Here is a 22,065-nt window from a genome sequence, read left to right as displayed (position 1 = left end):
CACCAATAAGATTTGGAGATGATGCGGATAGGTTTTGGCTCACTAGCATCTTTGTGATCTGTTTTCTAAGAAGGAATTAAACCGCTCTAGGACTGTGCCCACTAAACCCATCCTTTCCTCCAATTCTAGTCTTTTTGCATGGTTTACTGTGTCAAATGCAGTTAAAAGGTCGAGCAGAATTAGGAGACCGGTTTCGTTGCAGTCTAGGGCAAGTAGAGCGTCATCTACTTTGTGAATAATTTGCTGTTTCAGTACTGTGATTTGGTCTGAACCCTGATTGATAGTTATTCAGTAGTTAGAATTGCTAAATGTGCTGGCTTGATTGTTGTTGAACACATTTTTCCATGACTTAGGCAAGCATGGGAATGTTTGTGACTGGACGAAAGTTGTCGGGGTCTTAGGTGTTCTCTGCAGTTTTTTTTATGATTATAAAGATGTGCCCTGTTTTTAGGCTGTCGGGTAACGATCCTTGCAAAAGCGAAGCATTAATGATCTTTGTCCAAAAGGGGATGAGTAGATGATTAATTGTAGGCCAGCGTTTTGCTGGTAGAGGATTATTGAAATGGTTGTTTAGTTTTATGGTTGAAATTATTTTGGCAATATCTTTGTCGTCATATAACGTGAATTCTAACCAATTCAGACCGTCAAGCCTGCGTGCTTGAGGGTCTGAGATAGCCCCACAAGCATATAGGCAGAACAACTGTAACACGCTGATCAGCTCTTTTCGCTTTCACTGAAATGACGTCAGTGCGACGTGCGCGCTGATTGTCATTTCAGTGAAACAATCGGAACAATGTTGGGAGCTGGGGAAGATTTTCCCCTGCTCCTGAGGCTGATTGAAAGGAAATCCCTCTGGAGCCTGCACCAGAGGTATCTCCTTTGCCACGTGTGCGGCCAGCCGGGAGCCGTCTGATGCACATGAGCACTGTAGCGTCCGACGGCACCCGATCTGCAAACGCATGGAAAGGGTTAAACATGAACTCAGAAATATTCCTGCCCCTGCCCTGATGACATTGCTATTAGTGAATTAAGAGGCAAGTCAGAGGTCGTGTGTAACTTATATATGGGCTTGATTCTTATTATACATGGAGCAAATGTTTAGTCTATTAATAAAAAATGGGGGTTTTGTACAGCAGAAATGCTAAACTCATATTTGAAGGTGCTCTTATATCTGAAGAAAAAGGCGGCTCCATAAATAAAATATTTGCCTAGGATCACACAATGTGAGACTAGTTTACAGTCCAAGTACATTACAATTAGATTGAGTAAATTATTCAAGTTACTACACCTGCAAGTCTAGTAAAACTTTTATGGTTTTTCGAGTCCTGCAAGGGTCCTCCATACAATGTACCTTTGCAGGCACACTCACTCAGTGTTTATTCATAACACACTTTAAGTTCTACTCTACTATATCTGCATTGTACTCTTACATATACCGATACATCCAGTACACACACACTCAGTTTGTTGTGTGCTCTGTACAGCACTGACTTTTTTCTATATGTAACCAGTGTGTTCTTTACAAGCGCACACACTCCCTATGTGCACGCTGCACAACACTTCACCCTTCATGTATTGTACTTCACGCTAGCACACACACCCAATACATGCTCTCCCTGCCTACGCATTGCACAGCACTACATCTCTCATGTACTGTATTCCTCCCAGGCATAAATACTCCCACCACATTTACTAACCACACATACTGCACAGTACTGTTTCATCCTTGTACTGTACTCTTCCAGGTACGCATACAACTTACATAGAATCACAGCTCGGGCGCTATGCAGAATTCTGTGTCTAACTAGGGTAGACCAAGGGTGAGTTAAGCACATTGCAGTGGAACCTTTAAAAAGGTGAATGAGCCGGTTGTCCTCAATCCAGTATAGAGATCCTATTTACTACTGCTGCTCGAACACTGTATGCTGTCTCATTGCGCTCGTGCTGCTTAACCCCTGATGAAGGTGGTAGCTTTTCACCATTATGGAGGTAGAGTTTTACCCCTCCTGCTCCAAAAAGACTGCAATCCGTAAGACCGGCCTATGTCGTGACACACACGCATGATCCATGTTCACATTTGATGAAAAATCAGCATTAGGGTTCCAGACAACAGTACAGTTGGGCACTCAAGGTAGGAGTACACTTTCTTACCATGCAGAGGACTTTTTCATCCAACATTTGTTGGTGCTTTGTTTGTTTTGTGGAAATTGAGAAAATAAATGGGAATTCTTTTTGCCGTTCATAATGAGATTGTTGGAACTTTTATGACAACATTTTTTTTAGTTGCAGAATGAAAATTTAAATACTTGTTACCTCTACTTTGTACACTGTGAAGTAGAATGCCTTGTTGTGCACTTACATGTGGTATCTTGCGTGAGTGTCGAGCAAGTTAGTGTAGTGAAATAAGTATGTTAATTCTGAAAGTAGAAACAACAAGCTTTGAGCTCTGCATTTGATGTAACTTATCTGTCAGCATGTTGGAATGCACACCGGCACTGTTAAATGGAGCTGGCAAGTTCTGTCATTTTTTTTTCTTTAACCCCTTCGATGCTGATGACGAGCTCAGCTCGTCATCAGCCACGGGTGACGTGTGCGGATGACGAGCTGAGCTCGCATTGTATCGCGGTTAATCGAAAACAGCCGCACAGCGCAAAAATCACCGCAGCAGCGATGCGGTTAAACCGAATTGTTAAATGTTGGAAAACGCATTTTTCTCCTCCTCGTCTTACTGTCTGTCTCGCTCTCTCTCTCTAGCTCTGTCTCTCTCCTTCTTTCTTTCTGTCTCTCCCTTTCTTCCCACTACTGAGGTTCCGTGACAATTATAAGTGGTGCTTTCGACTCGCACGAATATGGTCGAGTCTGGTATCTATGAACCGCAAATGACGAGTTTAGTAAGTGTGCGCAGTTTCGCTGTGCTAAACTTAAACCGTTCGTTTGTTACGTGGGTTTTTCATCTGTACCCACGGGTTCCATCTTAGATACGGCATCCATTTTGTCTCTTGCCCTCAAGTAGCCAGCGAACGGACGCTGTCCGCGTCGCGACCCTGGGACTCCCAAGATATTTGCGGAAGACACATGTTCTTTGTAAGTGTCTTTATGACGAGGGGGATGCTACTGTAAGGCAAATGGCGCCGCTCGAGGCTCATCTTGCCGCACGGACTTATTGTCTCAGCCGTGCATCTCATTAGGCACGTCTCTTTGATGCCTGTATCTCGTGTTTCCCGTTACCTCCCTTTTTTTACACCCTTTCCAATCTCCCCACTGTCTCCGTCTTCCTCTACACCTGTCTTCATTCCTATTTCGATCTACTTTACTGCCGATTGGAATTTGCTAAATGGTGGGAAGATGGTTTTTACAGTTGGGAACCGCCAAATGTTTCCGCACTCATGTTCCGGACCTCACGTGTTTTAAAGTGACCAAAGCGACCCCTCTGGGGGCTAATTGTGGGAACTGGGTTATAAACTTTTGTGTTCAATGTTACCCTATGGGTAAAAACTGTATAAAAGGAGCGATCCACAGAACCAATTTGAAGCAGTCTCCCCAAGTTGCACGCTGTGTACTTGTCGTGATCTCTGTGTTCCCTGCAGCAAATAAACCTTGAATCTTTGACGTCAGAGGAAGTGTCCCGTGTCTCTGTGACTTGTACGCCGGAGCAGGTTACCCACGAAGGTTTCAGGTGTTGTGCCCTGGCACCGCTGGGTCCAAAAGAACCCAGTCCTTCAGTTGGCGCCCAACGTGGGGCTGCATCAGTGGTACCGGTCCAAGCCCGACGATCGTGAGGAACTTCGTGTGAAATCTCCGAGGGAAGGTGCACTCCGCTTCATCGATTCTGTTGTCGAAATAAGTGGCCCGAAGACTTTTCCCGCGAAGATTCCCGCCTCCGGACGGCTGCGACGGACTGCTGCCCTGACTGTAGACCTGTTTTGGCGCCTGGCGTAGACCTTGGTATAGCGAGACGATTGACGGGCCTTCCTGGTGACGCCATCGATTTTTGAGTTAAGTATTTGTGGGTCGCTCCCATGGTTCTTGGTTGTTGACACTCTAGCGAGTGTTTTTGTTGTTCACGCTGTGTGAGTGTTTTTGTCGGTGACACTTTGCTAGCGTACTTTGTTGTTGTATTATTTGACGACTGCAGCCGCCAAAAACCGAGGGTTTTGTTCTTTGCTGGGACCTGGTAAATCCCGTAACCCTTGAAGTTTGTGAAACTCGGCTAGTGTGCAAGATGCCTGGTCGTAGTACTTTGTTTAGTTGTTTCAGACCTTGTGGTGCGGATTCCCTGCTGGAGGACTCGTGTCCGATACCTCCGGTTGGAACTCCTACTTATGACTTATATAGCAAACATGGGCTAGGCCCGATTACCTTTAATGATTATTGGATTAAATATACAAAGAAAGACGGCGACCTTCGTTGGCCACCTCACGGTAGCTTCGAAGCGTCGATCTTAGATAATCTAGAAATAAAGTTGTTCGAACGTAAATCAAGGCCGGCCATGTTTGATGCCTTTCGGTTGTGGCGTAAAGAAGCCCGACAGAAAGAAATCAGACAAAATAAACGTAGTCAGCGAGATAATGTTGCTACCATAGTGAAGAAAGCTGAGCAGTTCCAGCGTGATAAGGAGGATAAGGATAAGGAAGTGTTTGAGAGACTACAGCGTATGACCATAGATAAATGTTATCCTGCTTTACCTACGGAGTCGGATAAGAAGGAAGAGGCAGTTGAGGATCCTTTAATGTCCTACCTAATGAAGTCGCCACCGCCGTATGTTCAGGGTACCGCAGCTCCTGTGGTCCCTGCCGTACCTGTTCTTCCACCTATTGTTCCTCCGCCTGTTCCTCAACCTGCACCCGTTCTTCCGACTGTTCCTGCTCCTTTGTCTGTTTCTATTCCTACTGCTCCTGTTTTGTTAACCCCTGTTGCTGCTACTGTTTCTACTCCTTCTCTTGTTAGTCCTGTGTCTTATCTTTCTCCCTCTACTCGTAGTCGTAATTCTCCTATTGCAGCTAGTTTCTTTCAGTCGCTCGGACCTGTTCATGGGTCTCCTAGCTCTGATGGTCCTCAGAGACGTAGCCAGCTTCCTGGAAACAGAGAACGTGTTGCACTATATAATATGGCGATGGGTTGGATGGTGAACCCCCTTAGAAATCCACCCCGTGTTGTTCTCGAAACGTTTAATCAATTCAACATACCGACCCAAAGGTATGTGTTTGATGAGATGTGCAAGTTCCTACATGATCAGATAGCGGCCGATGCGCCTGACGAGGTGCTGACCGCCCTGTCTGACCTTCGGCTTCAGTTCGCAACTGGGCTGATAGTGGATACTAATGTCCGACGTGCTATTGAGCGGTTGCTATCTCTTCGTCCCGCTCCTATTCCCCATGCACTGTTTGTTGAGGATATTGAAAAACAAGACGAGTCTGGCCAATATCCTATGCGTGAAGTTCCGCCGGTTTGGATACCAGCTGATGCTAATGCTAATCCTCCGGTATTGGCGCACTTTGAGCGAGTGTGGATACACCTCCCATGGAAACGATCGGAAGTGCTTCAGGTGAAACAATCTTTGCCCGATCCTCGTAAAAATCCTACAGGGTATTATAAAGAATTATCGCAGCTCGTAGATGCTACAGTGATGAATCTTGCCGATATCGACATGTTGTTTGGCAACGTCGTACCGCAGCCGGTATGGGCTAAGATTCGTCACCAAGATCACGCAAATGAATTAGGTGGTGATTGGGCTGCCATTACAGCGGCAGATGCTGGACAAGTGGCTGCTACTAAACCCGATCAATTGATTACTGCTCTCCCTCAAAGAATTATTACGTTAATGAAAACGCTTATGCCAGCTATGAGAGTAAATTGGGACAAACTGTCCGCTTGCAAACAAAAGAAAGATGAGAGTGTTTCCGACTTCTTTACGAGGTTTGAGGAAGCATTCATTGACCATAGTGGACAGGATATGGGTACTGAGGGTGGACAGAGGTTGTTTGTGGATAAATTTGTGTCGAATTTGTTGCCCGATTTGAGCAATAAATTGAAGAATTCAGAGAGTGCATGGGCCGTTTCTACCTCGGCTCAGATATTGGCTACGGCACAATATTACGAAAATAGGGAGAAAGAAGAGAATGACCGTGCTGACAAAAAGACAAAAGAGCTGAAAACTAAAGTGTTGCTGCAACAAGCGTATCCGCCGCGTTCCAATCAGAATGCGCCTCAACAGAATAGGTCGCAGTCGCAATCGAATAGATCACAGTCGCGTAATGATTCCTCCTTCCAAAGGTCCTCGTTAGGGTACAATCAATGTGCCTATTGTAGACAAGAGGGACACATCAAATTCAATTGTCCTGCTCTAAATGAACGTAACAGCGGTAATTCGTCTAAAGGAGGTCGTGGTGGTTCACAGCAGGCATCACGTGGTAGAGGTCGTGGTGCTCAAAATGATCGCTCAGACAACTCATCTAATTTTAATAATTGTTTCGATCAACGTGGATCGTCGCAAGGGCGATCGGCGCAGTACACTGTAGACGATTATTACGTCGATCAGGGAACTGACGACAGTAATTACTAGGACAGCCATAGACAAGGAGAGGGAGTGGTATCAGTTCCGGTTGATCAGAGAGGGCCTTACGTCGCAGTTGCTACATCGGGCGTCGTTGAGCCTTTTCTGTTGGACACTGGTGCAGCGAAAAGTTCTATCATGCATTCGAAACTCCCTGGCGCACCTTTGTCTGGCTTAACAAATGTTTCCGTTGGATTCTCTGGCGCCCCCGTTAGCAATCCAGTTTCTCGCCCTTTGCCCCTTCAAATTGGGCCACGTGAGCTCCAAGCTCCGTTGATTTTAACCACGGGTTGTGGTGAAAATCTATTGGGTCTGGATTTGCTTAAACGTTTGTATGCAACATTGTATTGTTCTCCTGCGGGTGTAAAGCTTACGTTAGGAGAGAGGGTTGTCTCTCCTATGTACTTGTCTCTCGACAAGCTTCCACCGGAATGGAGTTCTCTTCCTGCGTCTTTGTGGGCGACGGGTCCAAATGATGTGGGCCTACTTGATATCTCTCCCTATGTTGTTCAGTTGAAATCGAATGTGCGATTGCCACGTATTCCCCAATATCGTATCTCCCTTGATGGTGAACGAGCACTGTTAGCGATCATTTATGACCTGATCGAGAAAGATGTTATTGAAGAGACGCGGGGAAACGTGTGCAATAGCCCTGTACTGCCCATTCTTAAACGTACTGATCCTACTAAACCGCCTGTTTATCGTTTTGTTATCGATTTACGGGAGGTAAATAAAATTGTGGTTCCTCAATTTCCTGTTGTGCCCGACATCACGGCGCTACTGACTCTGATTCCAGCTACTGCATCATGGTTTTCGGTGATTGATTTGAAAAATGCGTTTTTCAGCATCCCGATTGCCGAAGAGAGCAGGGACCTTTTCGGTTTCTCTCTCGGTGGGCGTAGCTTCCGGTTCAAACGCGCTCCTCAGGGCTACTGTGAAAGTCCATCTATTTACAGCCAAGCCTTGAAGGGTCAACTGGATGCGTTTCGGTTGCCGGTTGGTGCGGCCTTAATCCAATACGTCGATGACTTATTGGTGGCTGCTGATACTAAGGACATTTGCAAGCTTGCTACGGTGTCGTTGCTGCAACATCTCTGTGAGTTAAATCACAAGGTGTCACCTTCTAAACTCCAATATTGTTGTCAAGAAGTAACCTATCTAGGTCACTTATTGTCAAAGGAGGGAAGGAGATTGACCCCAGAGAGAATTGCAGCGATTGCGCGAATGGCTGTGCCACAAACCCAAAGAGATGTGCGTGCCTTTCTAGGTATCACGTCGTACTGCAGGCAGTGGATTCCTAATTTTTCATTGCTAGCGAAACCATTGGTGGCTCTTACGTGCAAGGATGTTCCAACTCCTTTACCATGGACGGAAGAATGTCAGAAAAGTTTTTCTGAATTACGTGATTCATTGTGTTCGGCTCCTGTGCTAGGTACCCCTGACTACAGTAAGCCGTTTACACTATATGTTCACGAGAGGGAAGGTTGTGCTTTGAGTGTCTTAACGCAACCTTTCGGTGGTAAGCAACGTCCATGTGCATATTTTTCCTCGACCTTGGACCCAGTAGCTAGAGCATTGCCGAGTTGTTTGAGAGCAACTGCGGCAGCTGCGGTCTCCATCCGACAATCAGCAGGATTGGTCATGGATAATATGCTTACGGTGATGGTTCCACATGCAGTCGATACTTTGTTGAATCGTACGAAAACTCAGCACTTGACGAGTGCGAGGTTGTCTGGGTACGAATTGACGCTCTTGGCAAGCCATATTCAGATAAAACGTTGTAATGTCCTAAATCCGGCAACTTTGTTACCAATTAGCTCAGAGTCAGATGAAGTAGCAGAACATGACTGTTACTTGCGGACAGAAGAGGAAACGAAAGGTCGAGTGGACCTTAAAAACACCCCATTGGACGATCCGGATGGCACTCTGTATGTGGATGGGTCATGTTTTAAGTTGCCGAATGGCGATGTGACTACCGCTTATGCTGTTGTAACACTGAACACTGTTGTTGAAACTGCAAGATTGAATCAGAATTCTGCCCAAGCTGCGGAGCTGATTGCTCTTACTAGAGCATGCGTGTTAGCGAAAGGGAAACGTGTGAATGTGTACACTGATAGTCAATATGCGTTCGGTGTAGCGCATAGCTTTGGACGATTGTGGCGAGAGCGTGGTTTCTTGACGTCGCACGGTACGAAGATACAGCATGGCCAGCTTGTGAACGATCTTTTGGATGCATTGACTTTGCCTACGCAAGTTGCGATTGTTAAGTGTAGTGCGCATCGTAAAGTGACGGATGATGTTGGTCGTGGTAATGCGTTTGCAGATGAGATTGCTAAGGAGACTGCCCGGAACCTTAGCACTCGAATGTATGTGACGAGTTCGGTCAGGTGGCCTACAGAATCAAGTATGTGTGAAGATACTGTTGAGAGCGTGAAAGCAATTCAGAATGAGGCCACCGACACTGAAAAGACGAGGTGGAAAGAAAGTACGGGAAAGTTGGATGCAAATGGTTGTTGGATTGATTTGTCGGATCAGAAAAGATGGATGTTGCCTGACGCGTATGTACTGGCCGTTGTGACAATGGCACATGGGTTGGCACATATTAGCGCGAAAGGTATTTGTAAGTTGTTGTCGCCTGTGTGGAAGAATGATGGAATTACGAAATGTGCTGAACGTCTGGTGAAGAATTGTATGGTGTGCATAATGTACAATCCTGGCAAAGGAACCCCAACTCCCCCTGGCAGTTTTGCTCCTCCTTCGTATCCCTTTGAGGTGATTCAATTGGACTTCATCCATATGGAGCGATGCAATAACCTGAAATACGTTTTAGTTGTGGTTTGCGCATTCTCCCGATGGATCGAGGCCTATCCCCTCAAAGACAATACTGCTTTGTCTACTGCGAAAATACTACTGAAGGAATATTTTCCTCGGTATGGAATGCCTAGAGTCGTGTGGTCAGATAACGGAAGTGAGTTTGTTGGAAGTGTGATGAAGAGTGTGTGTAAGGGCCTTGGAATAAATCAAAAGTTCCACAGCGCCAATCATCCCCAGTCAGCTGGATTGGTTGAAGGGTACAATGGCACCCTTAAACTAAAACTAGCGAAGATTCAGGCTACGACTGGTCTTTCGTGGCCTGACGCTTTACCCTTAGCATTACTGTCAACAAGGGCGACTGTACACTCCCGAATAGGGCTTAGTCCCTATGAAATAGTGTTCGGCCGTCCTGCGAATGTGTGGGGGGTTCCTAGGCCAGGAATATTTTCTGATCTTGAGTATCCAATGCTGATTGACTATTTACATGACTTGACTGCTAAACTGAGGTTAATTCACCAACAGGTTTACGACGCATTGCCGACGCAGACGGAGGGTCCAGGCCACCAGCTCCAGCCCGGAGACTGGGTGGTTACACGCAACTTTTCACGAAAGAACAATCTGGACCCCCGGTTTACCGGACCTTACCAGGTGCTCCTGGCCACGAGGACTGCCGTTCGTCTTGAGGGGCGGAAAAATTGGGTACATGCTACCCATTGTAAGCGAGTCCCTATTCCTTTGCCGGCAGACCCGTGGGTAAGGAAAGGCATTGCATCAACAGAAACAGAAACATTGCCAGCGTTTGTGCCTTTCAGCGACGCACAGCTTGTTGGAGAATCCTCAGCGCAGCAGACAGCCACTGTTGAACATTTGTCAGCAAAAGACTCGAGACCAGATCAATCAACTGATCAGCAGGACGCTGTCTCTTCAACGGATCCTTTGTTCGACGAGCCGACACGTCCCGGGAAACATCGATATTCTTTGCGATCTCACACTAAGGACAAATAAAATTTTCGCTTTGTTGAAACTGCCAACTGCATCATCCCCGTTTTCCCGAGATCAATTTTGAACGTTCATATCACTGTAATTTTTGTACATATATTGAGCTTCCTCCTTGTACCTTTTTCATTTTTACAGCAGAGAGACTTTGTGCTTGAATATACGTATTGTGTATTGAAGGCCGTAGGGCCGCGCGCGTACTTCCTTCTGGATAGTAGGTCTTGACGCTAGGTTAAAGGCCGTCGGTTCCTGGGAACTCCTGGGGATTGACTATTGCTGCACAGAACGGAGTGCGTCAAGAAACGTTGCGGACGGTCGTAGGGAATGGCATTCTCGAAGCTGAATGATTTGGAGGGAGCTAAGGCGCACAGACTCAAGCTGCAGCAACTCAGTCGTACTAAATGCTTCATATTTCAGTTGTTTATGTTGTTTTTGACTGCTTCTGCATTATTGGCGGGTGGGGTGTATTACACTATGTCCTACTTCTTACCAGCTACACCTACTCCTATTCCTTACCCTAATCTTACCACTACTGCTTCTCCCCATTCTTTTCACATGTTACCGGAACACGAGCAGGCTAGACGTGTAGAATTCCGCAACAATTCCTTTATTCAGCTCCTTCACCAGCATCAGTTAGTGGTTAACACTACTAATTGTTGGGTGTGTGGGTTGATGCCACACACTACAGATAAGGGAATTCCATATCTGGTGTTACCGTATAGTTCCCAAGGGTCAGCTCGAGCATTTCAAACGATGTTTCGAAGCGCACTGGGTTTCCACCCCATTCGAGAACCACATTCCCCCTACTCTGGCCCCACCTCGTATCAGAAGCCTTTATCGATAGCAATAGAGGATATGGAGAGTGAGATCCATGACTATTCGCTTATCCCTGAGGAAGAGGTGCGAGCCTATAAGGTCCTAAGTAGAGGTGAATATAGTGTGTTCACTAGTGAAAAGCAGCTCAAAAGCTCGCCTCCAATATGGGTCGTACCCCACACTGGTAATTTTTGTATCATGGGTCGTGGCCGAAGATCGCAAGCCCGACTTGGAGCAAGTGGTTGCATCGAAAATTACATTTTGCCGATGTTCTCATCCCCTGTGTTTCTGGCTGCCAAGGGTACCTACTTTATCTGTTATGATCGTGCATACACATGGTTGCCCGCAGACTTCATGGGCACATGTTTTATTGCAAATCTGTTGCCTCCGACGTTCACTGTAGATGCCGATTATCATAAGACTAGAGTTGTGCGAGGCGTAATTAGCGAAGAGGACACTGCCGGTCAAGAGGCAGGAGACTTTTTCAAGGGTTTCCTCCCGTTTTGGGGACCTATGGTTAATAGTAGGAACCTGAGACAGTTGACTCGAGTGGTAGAATCGACAGCTAATATTACTGCCAGTGCCCTTGGTAATATCACCACAGAACTTCAGGCGGAGAGGCTTATGACGTTACAAAACCGAATGGTTTTAGATGTCATCCTAGCAGATCGCGGTGGGGTATGTAAGGTGATCCATTCGAGCTGCTGCATTTTCATTCCAGATAATGCTCCTACTGTCTATCAAGCCATCTCGAGGTTGCATAAGATCTCCGAATCCATACACGTGGATGTAGGGGATTGGACGCTACTTGGATGGTTTTGGGGCCTGATGTCGACTTGGGGTTGGAAAATTCTGATGATCATTGGAGTTGTGGTAGTGTTCCTGTTCACGTGTTGCCTTTGTGTACAGTGTGGTCCTGCCTTATGTGGCCTCTGTGCTACAACGTGTATGAGACAACCATCTGTTACCAAGGGGACTCGATTGGACAGAGCTATGCTACAGCAACATCTCGAGGGTCTGATGAATATCGAATATGATTCCGACTAGTGCTTGCCTACATGAGGGCAAAAGGAGCGTCTGAGGTTCCGTGACAATTATAAGTGGTGCTTTCGACTCGCACGAATATGGTCGAGTCTGGTATCTATGAACCGCAAATGACGAGTTTAGTAAGTGTGCGCAGTTTCGCTGTGCTAAACTTAAACCGTTCGTTTGTTACGTGGGTTTTTCATCTGTACCCACGGGTTCCATCTTAGATACGGCATCCATTTTGTCTCTTGCCCTCAAGTAGCCAGCGAACGGACGCTGTCCGCGTCGCGACCCTGGGACTCCCAAGATATTTGCGGAAGACACATGTTCTTTGTAAGTGTCTTTATGACGAGGGGGATGCTACTGTAAGGCAAATGGCGCCGCTCGAGGCTCATCTTGCCGCACGGACTTATTGTCTCAGCCGTGCATCTCATTAGGCACGTCTCTTTGATGCCTGTATCTCGTGTTTCCCGTTACCTCCCTTTTTTTACACCCTTTCCAATCTCCCCACTGTCTCCGTCTTCCTCTACACCTGTCTTCATTCCTATTTCGATCTACTTTACTGCCGATTGGAATTTGCTAAATGGTGGGAAGATGGTTTTTACAGTTGGGAACCGCCAAATGTTTCCGCACTCATGTTCCGGACCTCACGTGTTTTAAAGTGACCAAAGCGACCCCTCTGGGGGCTAATTGTGGGAACTGGGTTATAAACTTTTGTGTTCAATGTTACCCTATGGGTAAAAACTGTATAAAAGGAGCGATCCACAGAACCAATTTGAAGCAGTCTCCCCAAGTTGCACGCTGTGTACTTGTCGTGATCTCTGTGTTCCCTGCAGCAAATAAACCTTGAATCTTTGACGTCAGAGGAAGTGTCCCGTGTCTCTGTGACTTGTACGCCGGAGCAGGTTACCCACGAAGGTTTCAGGTGTTGTGCCCTGGCACCGCTGGGTCCAAAAGAACCCAGTCCTTCACTACCTCCACATCCCACCAGAGGAATGAGTGCTCATTTTAAAAGAATGGTCCTTTCTTCACTGGCCTTTACTGTCTGATTATTTATTTTGAGTTTGATGCATTGAACAATGTGACTGTCAGTGCCATAATTATGAACGTGTTATGTGCTTATTCATTCATTATCAAAGCTTTTATTTCCAAGAAAACAGTTTACCTTAAGATCCATTTTTGTTTTTACCTGCCAGGTTCTGCTATAGTTTTGTCCACAATGAAATACTTTTGGCTTTTGGTCCTGCCTTCTTCCTGCAGTTGATGAATTTGGTGCCAGTAACAAAGCTGAAGCTGCCATGGCAGACAGTGTCAGAACCTTTCTTCAAGACCTAGGCAGGGTAAGTTTGTAATATTCTGTGTGCTGCATATGCCTCACATGCCTCACATGCCAGCCCTCATAATGATGTGGTATGCTCTCACAGCTCTGTCTAAATAAAATTGCTGTTATAGACATTAGAGTTCAGAGATTGTGTTCCTTGGGCAGAGTTAATTAGGATAGTTAATTAGCATATGAAAGCACTGCCAAAGGATTTTGACAGACATTGGCAGCCAATCAGCATGCAGCTCGCACAAGCGAAGCTCCGCGCACGTCCGCGTATATAAATATATATATTATAGTTAGCTGGACATTTTACTCATACAAAACCATTGAACTTCCCCGTTATAGTTAGTTGTACTCACTATAACTCGCGCGCCCGCAATCCACTGCTGATGATGTCACATATTACATCATTCTTGACATGGTCAGTGACATCACTGATGACATCATCCAGTGAATGTGGTTTGCTTTGATATTTAAATATGTATTATAAATACACTACTTTGCATTGAAGAATGAGTGGATATGTAAATATGAATGTGTGGATGGCGGATTTAGTAAGTGTCATTGATTGTTTCCTTGACTAATTTGTAGAGTCTCACTATATATAATGTGTAGTTACTAAACTGTGTGAAAGTCTTTATTCCTTTGTCATAATTGCTATGTTAAAGACTATATTTGTTTTTGGTTTCTTTACTGAGTATTTATATGGGTAAATGAATGTCTATGTGGTTTGGTGGGGGGTGTGTGATTGCCAAAAAATGTGTGAATAGTTCATTCAGTAGGTATATGAGGTTAAGACTACAGGTTATAACAGTTGTTTCAGTGAGTGTATATCTTTATGGGTGTGGTGGTGATGAAATCTTTCTCTCAATGGTACATCTCCATTAAACTTGAAAAAAAAGGGCAGTGTACGTGACAGTTATATCTAATTAAGTGTGCCTAACACTTAGTGATTGTATGAGTCACTATATGGATAACTGTATACTTGAAATAGTGATTTTATAACACACTAAGTGTGAGTTACTATCTATATAAATAGATGAAGTGGTGTTTGTATAAGTGTGTAGGTGAGTAAATGTAAGTATAATCAATTGTTTGCATACGTCAGAAGGATGTCTTTATAAGTGAATACAATGTGTGCTGGTGTGTAATGTTGAAATAGGTTTATAAGTATATTTGATAGTGTTCTGTTGATTATTCACTGCATATAAAACTGAATCTATAGGTAAGTGATTAGATGTGCGTACAGTTCTATGAATAACATTGGGTGTTTAGAAATTTCTATTGGTATGTCAATGGTTTCAAATATGGCACTTTCTATTTTATAGTGAGTGATGAAAGATTATACTAGTGTGTGATGAGGTGTATTTGATTGTCACATGGATGATGTCATCAGTGATGTCATTTGAGATGTCATCAGTGATGTCACTGACCATGTCATGAATGATGCACTTTTTGTGACATTCCGGTGGCGCAGAAGACTGAGTGATATTTATCAGGCAGGACTAAGCCACTTTTTGTGGCGTAATCCTGTCTGATAATTATCAGTCCCTTTAACGCAGTGTCCTGCGTTAACGGGGTGTGCAATGGGTGTTGCTGGGGGCGTTCCCAGCAGCATCCCTGAACTTGAGTAATTTATAGCATCCTCAAAGTCAGTCTTTCAAAAATTCGAAAGTATAGGACATGATAATCCAAATCCAAATGTTTCTCAAGAAAAGTCCTAAACCGTGTCCGTGGGTCATATCTGCCCAAACGCCGATATTCTGAACGATTGAAAATGACTTTTCTTGAGAAACATTACTACTACTTACTCTCTACTACTCACTCTCTACTACTCACTCTCTACTACTCACTCTACTACTCTCTACTACTCACTCTCTGCTACTCTCTCTACTGCTCTCTACTACTCACTCTCTGCTCTCTACCTCTCTACCTCTCTCTACTAGTCTCTACCTCTCTACTTCTACCTTTCTACCTCTCTCTACACGCACACATGTACACATATATATATGCATATATATGCATATGCATTTATATATATGTATGTGTGTATATATATATACATACATATATAAACATATATAATCTGCATATCTATATAAATACAAATATAAATGCATGCATGCATATACATATATGCATACATATGCATGTCATTTACATGAAAGTTTGAAAAACACTAATAAAAGCAAAGCTAAAAAGCCACCTCATTACAAACAGAATGGCTTTAACTTAAACGAGGGCGAGATCTAATGCATTTTCAATGCGTGCTTACTTTGGTTCCATCAAGAAGGCATTCAGATGTGTCACACATTTGCCATAAATTCTGAATTTTAGCACTCTAGTTGCTCATTAGATCACTGTAGTAAAGCTACTGCTCACCAGGGAAGTCTGCTGATGGAATTCAAAGTGCATGTTTCAGTCTGAATGTCTGAATGTTTGTAATGAAATAGAAGAGGATTTGAGAAGTCACTCAAAATGTGCCCTAATTTTCTTTCTGAAGCACTAATCATACTTTCTATGGCAAAATGAACCCCCTCATTTTGTTCCTTTTTAAATTAAATGTTTTCAGACTTACCACTTCATTCCAATCAAGATGGCTTCTGGTGTGCCATACTTTTGTCATAAGTAAGACTGTTAGCACTCTAGTTGTTCTTTAGAACACTATGGGAAATTCTGTCTTTGGGATATACTTGGGCTACATCTTAGTGATATTTGGGCTACATTTGGGCTCTTTTGTCTCTGGTGGCCATCTTGGGAGACTGCATGTCAGAATGTATTTATGAAATAGAAGAGGATTTGAGAAGTCACTCAAAATGTGCCCTAATTTTTATTTCTGCAGCACTAATCATACTTTCTATGGCAAAATGAACCCCCTCATTTTGTTCCTTTTTAAATTAAATGTTTTCAGACTTGCCACTTCATTCCAACCAAGATGGCTTCTGGTGTGCCATACTTTTGTCATAAGTAAGACTGTTAGCACTCTAGTTGTTCTTTAGAACACTCTGGGACATTTTGTCATTGGGCTATACTTGGGCTACATCTGGGTGATATTTGGGCTACATTTGGGCTCTTTTGTTTCTGGTGGCCATCTTGGAAGACTGCATGTCAGAATTTTTTATGCAATAGAAGAGGATTTGAGAAGTCACTCAAAATGTGCCCTAATTTTTCTTTCTGCAGCACTAATCATACTTTCTATGGCAAAATGAACCCCCTCATTTTGTTCCATTTTAAATTAAATGTTTTAAGAGTTACCGCTTTATTCCAATCAAGATCGCTTCAGGTGTGCCATGCCTTTGTAATAAGTAGGACTGTTAGCGCTCTAGTTGTTCTTTAGAACACTCTAGGAGGCTGCAGTAGAACACAAAGGAATCAACTGACAGTCTCTGTCCTTGTTGGATGTTCATGTTTTACTGGGAATGTCAGACTTCATTCTCACTTGACTGAGAAAGATAATGTGAATTTACAGAAAATATGCTTTCAGTTTAGCTTATAGATCCCCTTCCAAACCACTGTGGGAAAAGCATTAGATAATAAGTTTAGATTAAAAAAAAATAAGTTTTAGGCCCGGGGGGTCAGGGTGCTTCTACCCTGCCCCCTTTTTGAGTTCTACACGTTTGTTTATCTGCTTTCCTGTGCCTCAGTCTACCGAGGCACAAGATGGCTGCCAACACTTTCTGGTTTGGAGTGTTGACAGACAGTTGACAGCCAATTAGCATTCAGCTCGTGCTCGGAAAGGTAAGCTTACAGTAAGCTGCTATAGATATAAATATTTTTTCTCTTTTGATTTTCTCAAGAACTACTGGAGGGATTTTCACCAAATATAGAAAAGGCACTTCTGCATAGCAGTCCCTACCATTTTGCCAAGTTTGGTGTAATTTGGTTCAGCCGTTCGGGCTGTAGCTGTGTCTAATCGTCTTATGGAAATTAACATGGGGAAAACACGTTTTGGGACCCCCTTTTTTCCCGGCCCCCGCTTGACGAATCCCCCCGAAACTTTCAGGAAAGGAGCGGAGTGGAGCTGGCCAAATTTGTGGAAAATTACACACACATTTCTCAACCGGCGCCAAAGTTATTCCCAATCGAATGTTACCGAATTCCTATGGTAGCTAGGTCCTAACTATAACTACCTACTGGCGACCGCCAGTAGGAGAGATATATAAATTCATATATATATATTCTCTCCACCTTAACCAGGCTGCAAGTGCAGACCTATGGTGCCATTTTGGAAGGCTTCCCAGGTGTGGCATAATACATGATTCAGCCCCTGGTAGGCCTCTGGGGTACCTATGCCCTGGGTACCTAAGGTATCATGTACAGGGACTCACAAGGGTAGCTCAGTAACCAATCTGGTATGTACCTAAAGTACATGGGATCAATTTAGAGAGAGAACAGCTAGGCTGTGGTCCTGATTAGCAGGGCCACAGCCAGACTAAAGTCGAAAAACCAGTGAAACACAGCAAAAATTGGGGGTAACCATAGGAAGCAGATCCTACTCTCCTACACCAATGGACTGACGCAGTCAACACCACTCACCCCGATAACACGACCAACATTGGACAAGTTATCCCTAATGTACCATCTGGATATTTGACTTGGCCAGCAGTCTGCCCCATCAAACCCACCAAACAGGCCTGCTGAAACACCCAGAACAGAGAACCCTGAAACGCAAATACAAATTACTAGAAAGAATAAAGGACACCAGCAAGGAACCCACCAACTGCAGCACCTACAAGACATCATTAAACCTGTACCACCAACTCCTGAAAGAGACAAGAAAGAATGCTCTAGCCAGGTTCAGTGAACCCAGCACCAGCCACAGCAAAGAACTCTTCTGCATAGTCAAGGAGTACTCCAACCCTGCAGCAACCGAAAACACCATCACCTTCTATCAAGAACTCTGCTGCACCCCGGCAGACTACTTCCACTACAAGATATCCACAAAGACTTCGGACCCCAGCACACTGCTGCCGACATTCCCAGTCTCTTTGCCCACACAGCCACTAACATGACCACCGGATCACTGTTTCAGACCAGCTCATCATAGAGCACCACGGACATTATGCGCTCTGTCCACTCAGTAGCACCCACGGACCCTTGTCCCCACCACATGTTAAACCTCGACAACAAGAACATCAACAAAAAACTCACAGCCATCTTCAACACATCCATCAACTCAACCACCTTCACAGACGAATGGAAACACACTAAGGTCAAATCCCTCAAGAAACTGCCGACCCCGACGAGCTCAAAAACTACCGGTATGTCTTCTTGCTCCTCCTTTCCGTTAAGGTCATCAGAGCTGTAGGAGAGAAGGGCCTGCAATCCTATGGTCATCCCAGATTTTTGCTTTTTGCTTCACTGATTTATGACTTTCCCTGGCTGTGGGCCTGCTAATCAGACCCACAGCCTAGCGGTTCTCTCTAAATTGACATCCATGTACCTTAGGTGCATTTACCAATTGGTATTGGGTCACTCTTGTAAGTCCTTATACAGTGTACCATAGGTACCCAGGGCATAAGTGAACCCAAGGCCTAACAGGGGCTGCAGCATGTATTATGCCACCCCTGACTGGCCATCCAAATCTGACACAACTGGCTGATCAATCAGCTGGGGCAAGGTGGTGTAATCACCCTTTGCTTTAGATATAGTATACCTATATCTAAACCTAAAATGGACACATATCCTCCTTTAAGTAACTTCTATGGCAGGCCTTAACAATCCTGGAGGCAGAGTGCTTGGAATTATGTGAGATGGTGCTCCAGCATGAGCGGAGCCTGTCTGCAGCTTTCGGAACCAAGTCCTTTAGCTGTTTCCTTGAGAACGCTATACCATATACTCTTAAGTGCATTATAATCTTCGCGGTTATTGCTAACTTTGGCATAGCATTATCAAAACATGTCGAGTAAGGTGTCATACAAATTGGAATACTACTCCCTCGCCAGTTCTGGCGACGGGGGTAGCATTCCACCCTTTTAGAGGGACACGACATGTATGTAACTGTGAACCCCGGTTAAAGTTAACTCGAGCCTCAGCATCACAAAATGGATGCTGCCACCACAGACACAAGTCCGACCTCCTGCTGCTGGGAGTCCTTCCAGCGAGGGAGGCCTGGACAAAGGGTTTCCTGCCTTGGGAGGTGCTAGCACCACCCCAGACAGGATTTTGTGTATTAGGTAGGACAGGCCTGAAAGGAATGAGACATGCCTGGGCCACACAAGGTGTCCCTGTGCATACACCGGTTCAAACCAGTTGCTGGGGCACTCCAGCCCCAGCTCTGTTGCGAAACCGGACAAAGGATAGGGGGTGTAACCACCCCCCTTCCTGGTCCCACCCATAGGAGGGACCTAGTGATAGTACAGCCCCCTTTAGGAGAATAAAGGTAGGAGCTGGTCCCATTCCAAATTAGATTAATCCTGAACTGAAACTCTACAAGAAGAAACTCTGGACTTCGACGTTCTGCTCCACAGAAGACTGAAGAAATCTCCCTTGTGGGCAAGGAGTGTCCACCCTGCACAAGCAGGCACCATCAAGCGTTCCAGCGGTTCACTTTGTCGTCTTCCCTGGTGGATCCAGACTTCAGAGCCCGACGAGACCCGGACTTCCAGACCTCTCCGACCTCAACTCGCTTCTGCAGCACAGCTGAGATCCGTGGGCGGACGAGACACGTGGGACCGGCCATCTTGGAGAAACTGCACTTCGCTTCCAGCACGACTTCAGAGGCATCCTCGACGAAGTGCTTTGGGGACTGAGATGCCCCAGCCCCGAGCAGCTCATGCACCGAAGACCAGCCCTCCAGAATCCACGAGATCTGCGTGGGGGCCTTCTGCTTGTTTGCTGCTCGACGCGTTGACTGGTCACTTGCCGGCTGGCTAGTGGCCTCCTAGACGACGATCCTTGAAATCAACACCGCTGGTCTGGTTGCTCCAGACTGGCCCTTGCTTCCCTGCAAAGGAGAAGCACCCCGGACCCTCCTGGTCCACACCAGATGCCTTTTCCACTCACCGCGTGGGTTGCCTTTGCCAAGGCCTGTTGATGCCGAATCCGGATCCAACACCGCCGACAGCGAGAGCCTACGTGGGACAGCTCGTGCCTCCATCCTGGTCGTCGAAGACACCACCTGGTCCACGTGGCTGCAGAGTCAAGCGTCCACTCTTCACCTGATCGCGACGACGACATCTGCTTCCTTCCTGGTTCCACTCCAGTCACTGGCTAGTGACTTTGAACATTGTCCCCTCTGCTTTCAGGTCTTCATCTTCCTTGATCCACCCTTGGATCACTCCGGACAGCTTCCTCCTGGTCGCCTGCAGAATCTTTCTTCAAGGCTCCATAGACTTCGACGCGGAAACCCGACACACTTTGACACCTATGCACCCGCAGCCCGTGGGTGAGGTAACAAGAGCATTTCGGTGCTCAAGGGTAGATTGACTCTCCTAGTGTCCAGATTTCCATTTGTTTTAGTCCTAGCTAGTCGGAACTGTCTATTACTTACCTTTTCGTAATTTGTACTGTCCATTGACTGTTACGCATCTCGCGTGTGAGTTCACACTCTGCACATGCGTCCCGTGGGCCTCCTATTACTTACCTAAGGTTAGGGTAGTGTAGTCCCAGCGATCCTACAGCCTCTGGACAGCTCCTTTCCTTCCATCGATTTCCTTATACCACTTGTTTAGTATATGGTTTGACGTGCCCCTAGGGCACCATTGTAATTCGTGCAACTTAAACATATTTTTACTAAGAGATTGTCATGTGCTTAGCCCTCTGATCTCATAAAGAGTTCAGAGGTGTTGTGTTATTAATAAATATATTGTTTATTTTCATAACAACCTGTGTGGTGTCCTTTCACTTGGTATTCAAGGGGTTATATGTGGTAAAACAACTGGCTGCACATGCCAAAAGAGTTTAGCCTAAGACTGCTTTGTCCATGCTACCATTAGGATAGCTGGTCTATAAGGTTGACTTACAACCAATCACCATAAGGGTTGTTTGGACTGATACAAGGTGATCAGTCGAACTATTTAGCATCATATATCAGGCTAACTTCTCACAAGAGCCATCAAAACTCATGGGATCCCTCAAGAACAGAGATCTCTGGATGCACACCAATCTGGATTCTGCACAAACCACTGCACTGAAACTATGTGGATCGCAGCCAATGACATCTGAACCCTACTTGACCCAGGAGATTCGGCCGTCCTAATCCTCCTTGACCTCTCAGCAGCCTTCGACACTTTGTCCTACCACACCCTGATCAAGAGGCACCATCAGATCAGTATCTAAGAGGACGCCTTCAAATGGATCGTATCCTTCCTTACCCGAAGAACACAGAGAATCCACAATTCACCTCAAACCCTAGTACATCACCTTCAACGTCCCTCAAGGTTCATCCCTCACACCTACACTGTTCAATGCCTACATTGTCCGAGCCCATGGACTGTACATCATCTCCTATCAGAAAACACACAGTTTATCGTCTCGCTATCCGAAAACACTTCCGCCGCGAGGACCAACTTCCACCTGTGCATGACCAGCATCG

The 22,065-nt window shown here is 45.4% G+C and overlaps 1 protein-coding gene across 1 annotated transcript in view; it reads left to right on the top strand.

Moving 5' to 3' along the window:
* EI24 (EI24 autophagy associated transmembrane protein) overlaps positions 1-22,065 on the top strand; it is a 314,169-nt gene that overhangs the window by 17,188 nt on the left and 274,916 nt on the right. Inside the window, exon 2 of the mRNA XM_086957152.1 lies at positions 13,402-13,545. Within this exon, the coding sequence (XP_086813278.1) occupies positions 13,504-13,545 (42 nt within the window). The 5' untranslated portion in view covers positions 13,402-13,503. The remainder of the gene's footprint in view (positions 1-13,401; positions 13,546-22,065) is intronic.

The sequence above is a fragment of the Lissotriton vulgaris genome, chromosome 2_1 (assembly GCF_964263255.1).
Source record: "Lissotriton vulgaris chromosome 2_1, aLisVul1.2, whole genome shotgun sequence".
Lineage (NCBI taxonomy): Eukaryota > Metazoa > Chordata > Amphibia > Caudata > Salamandridae > Lissotriton > Lissotriton vulgaris.
This window is presented reverse-complemented; position numbering and strand designations above follow the sequence as displayed.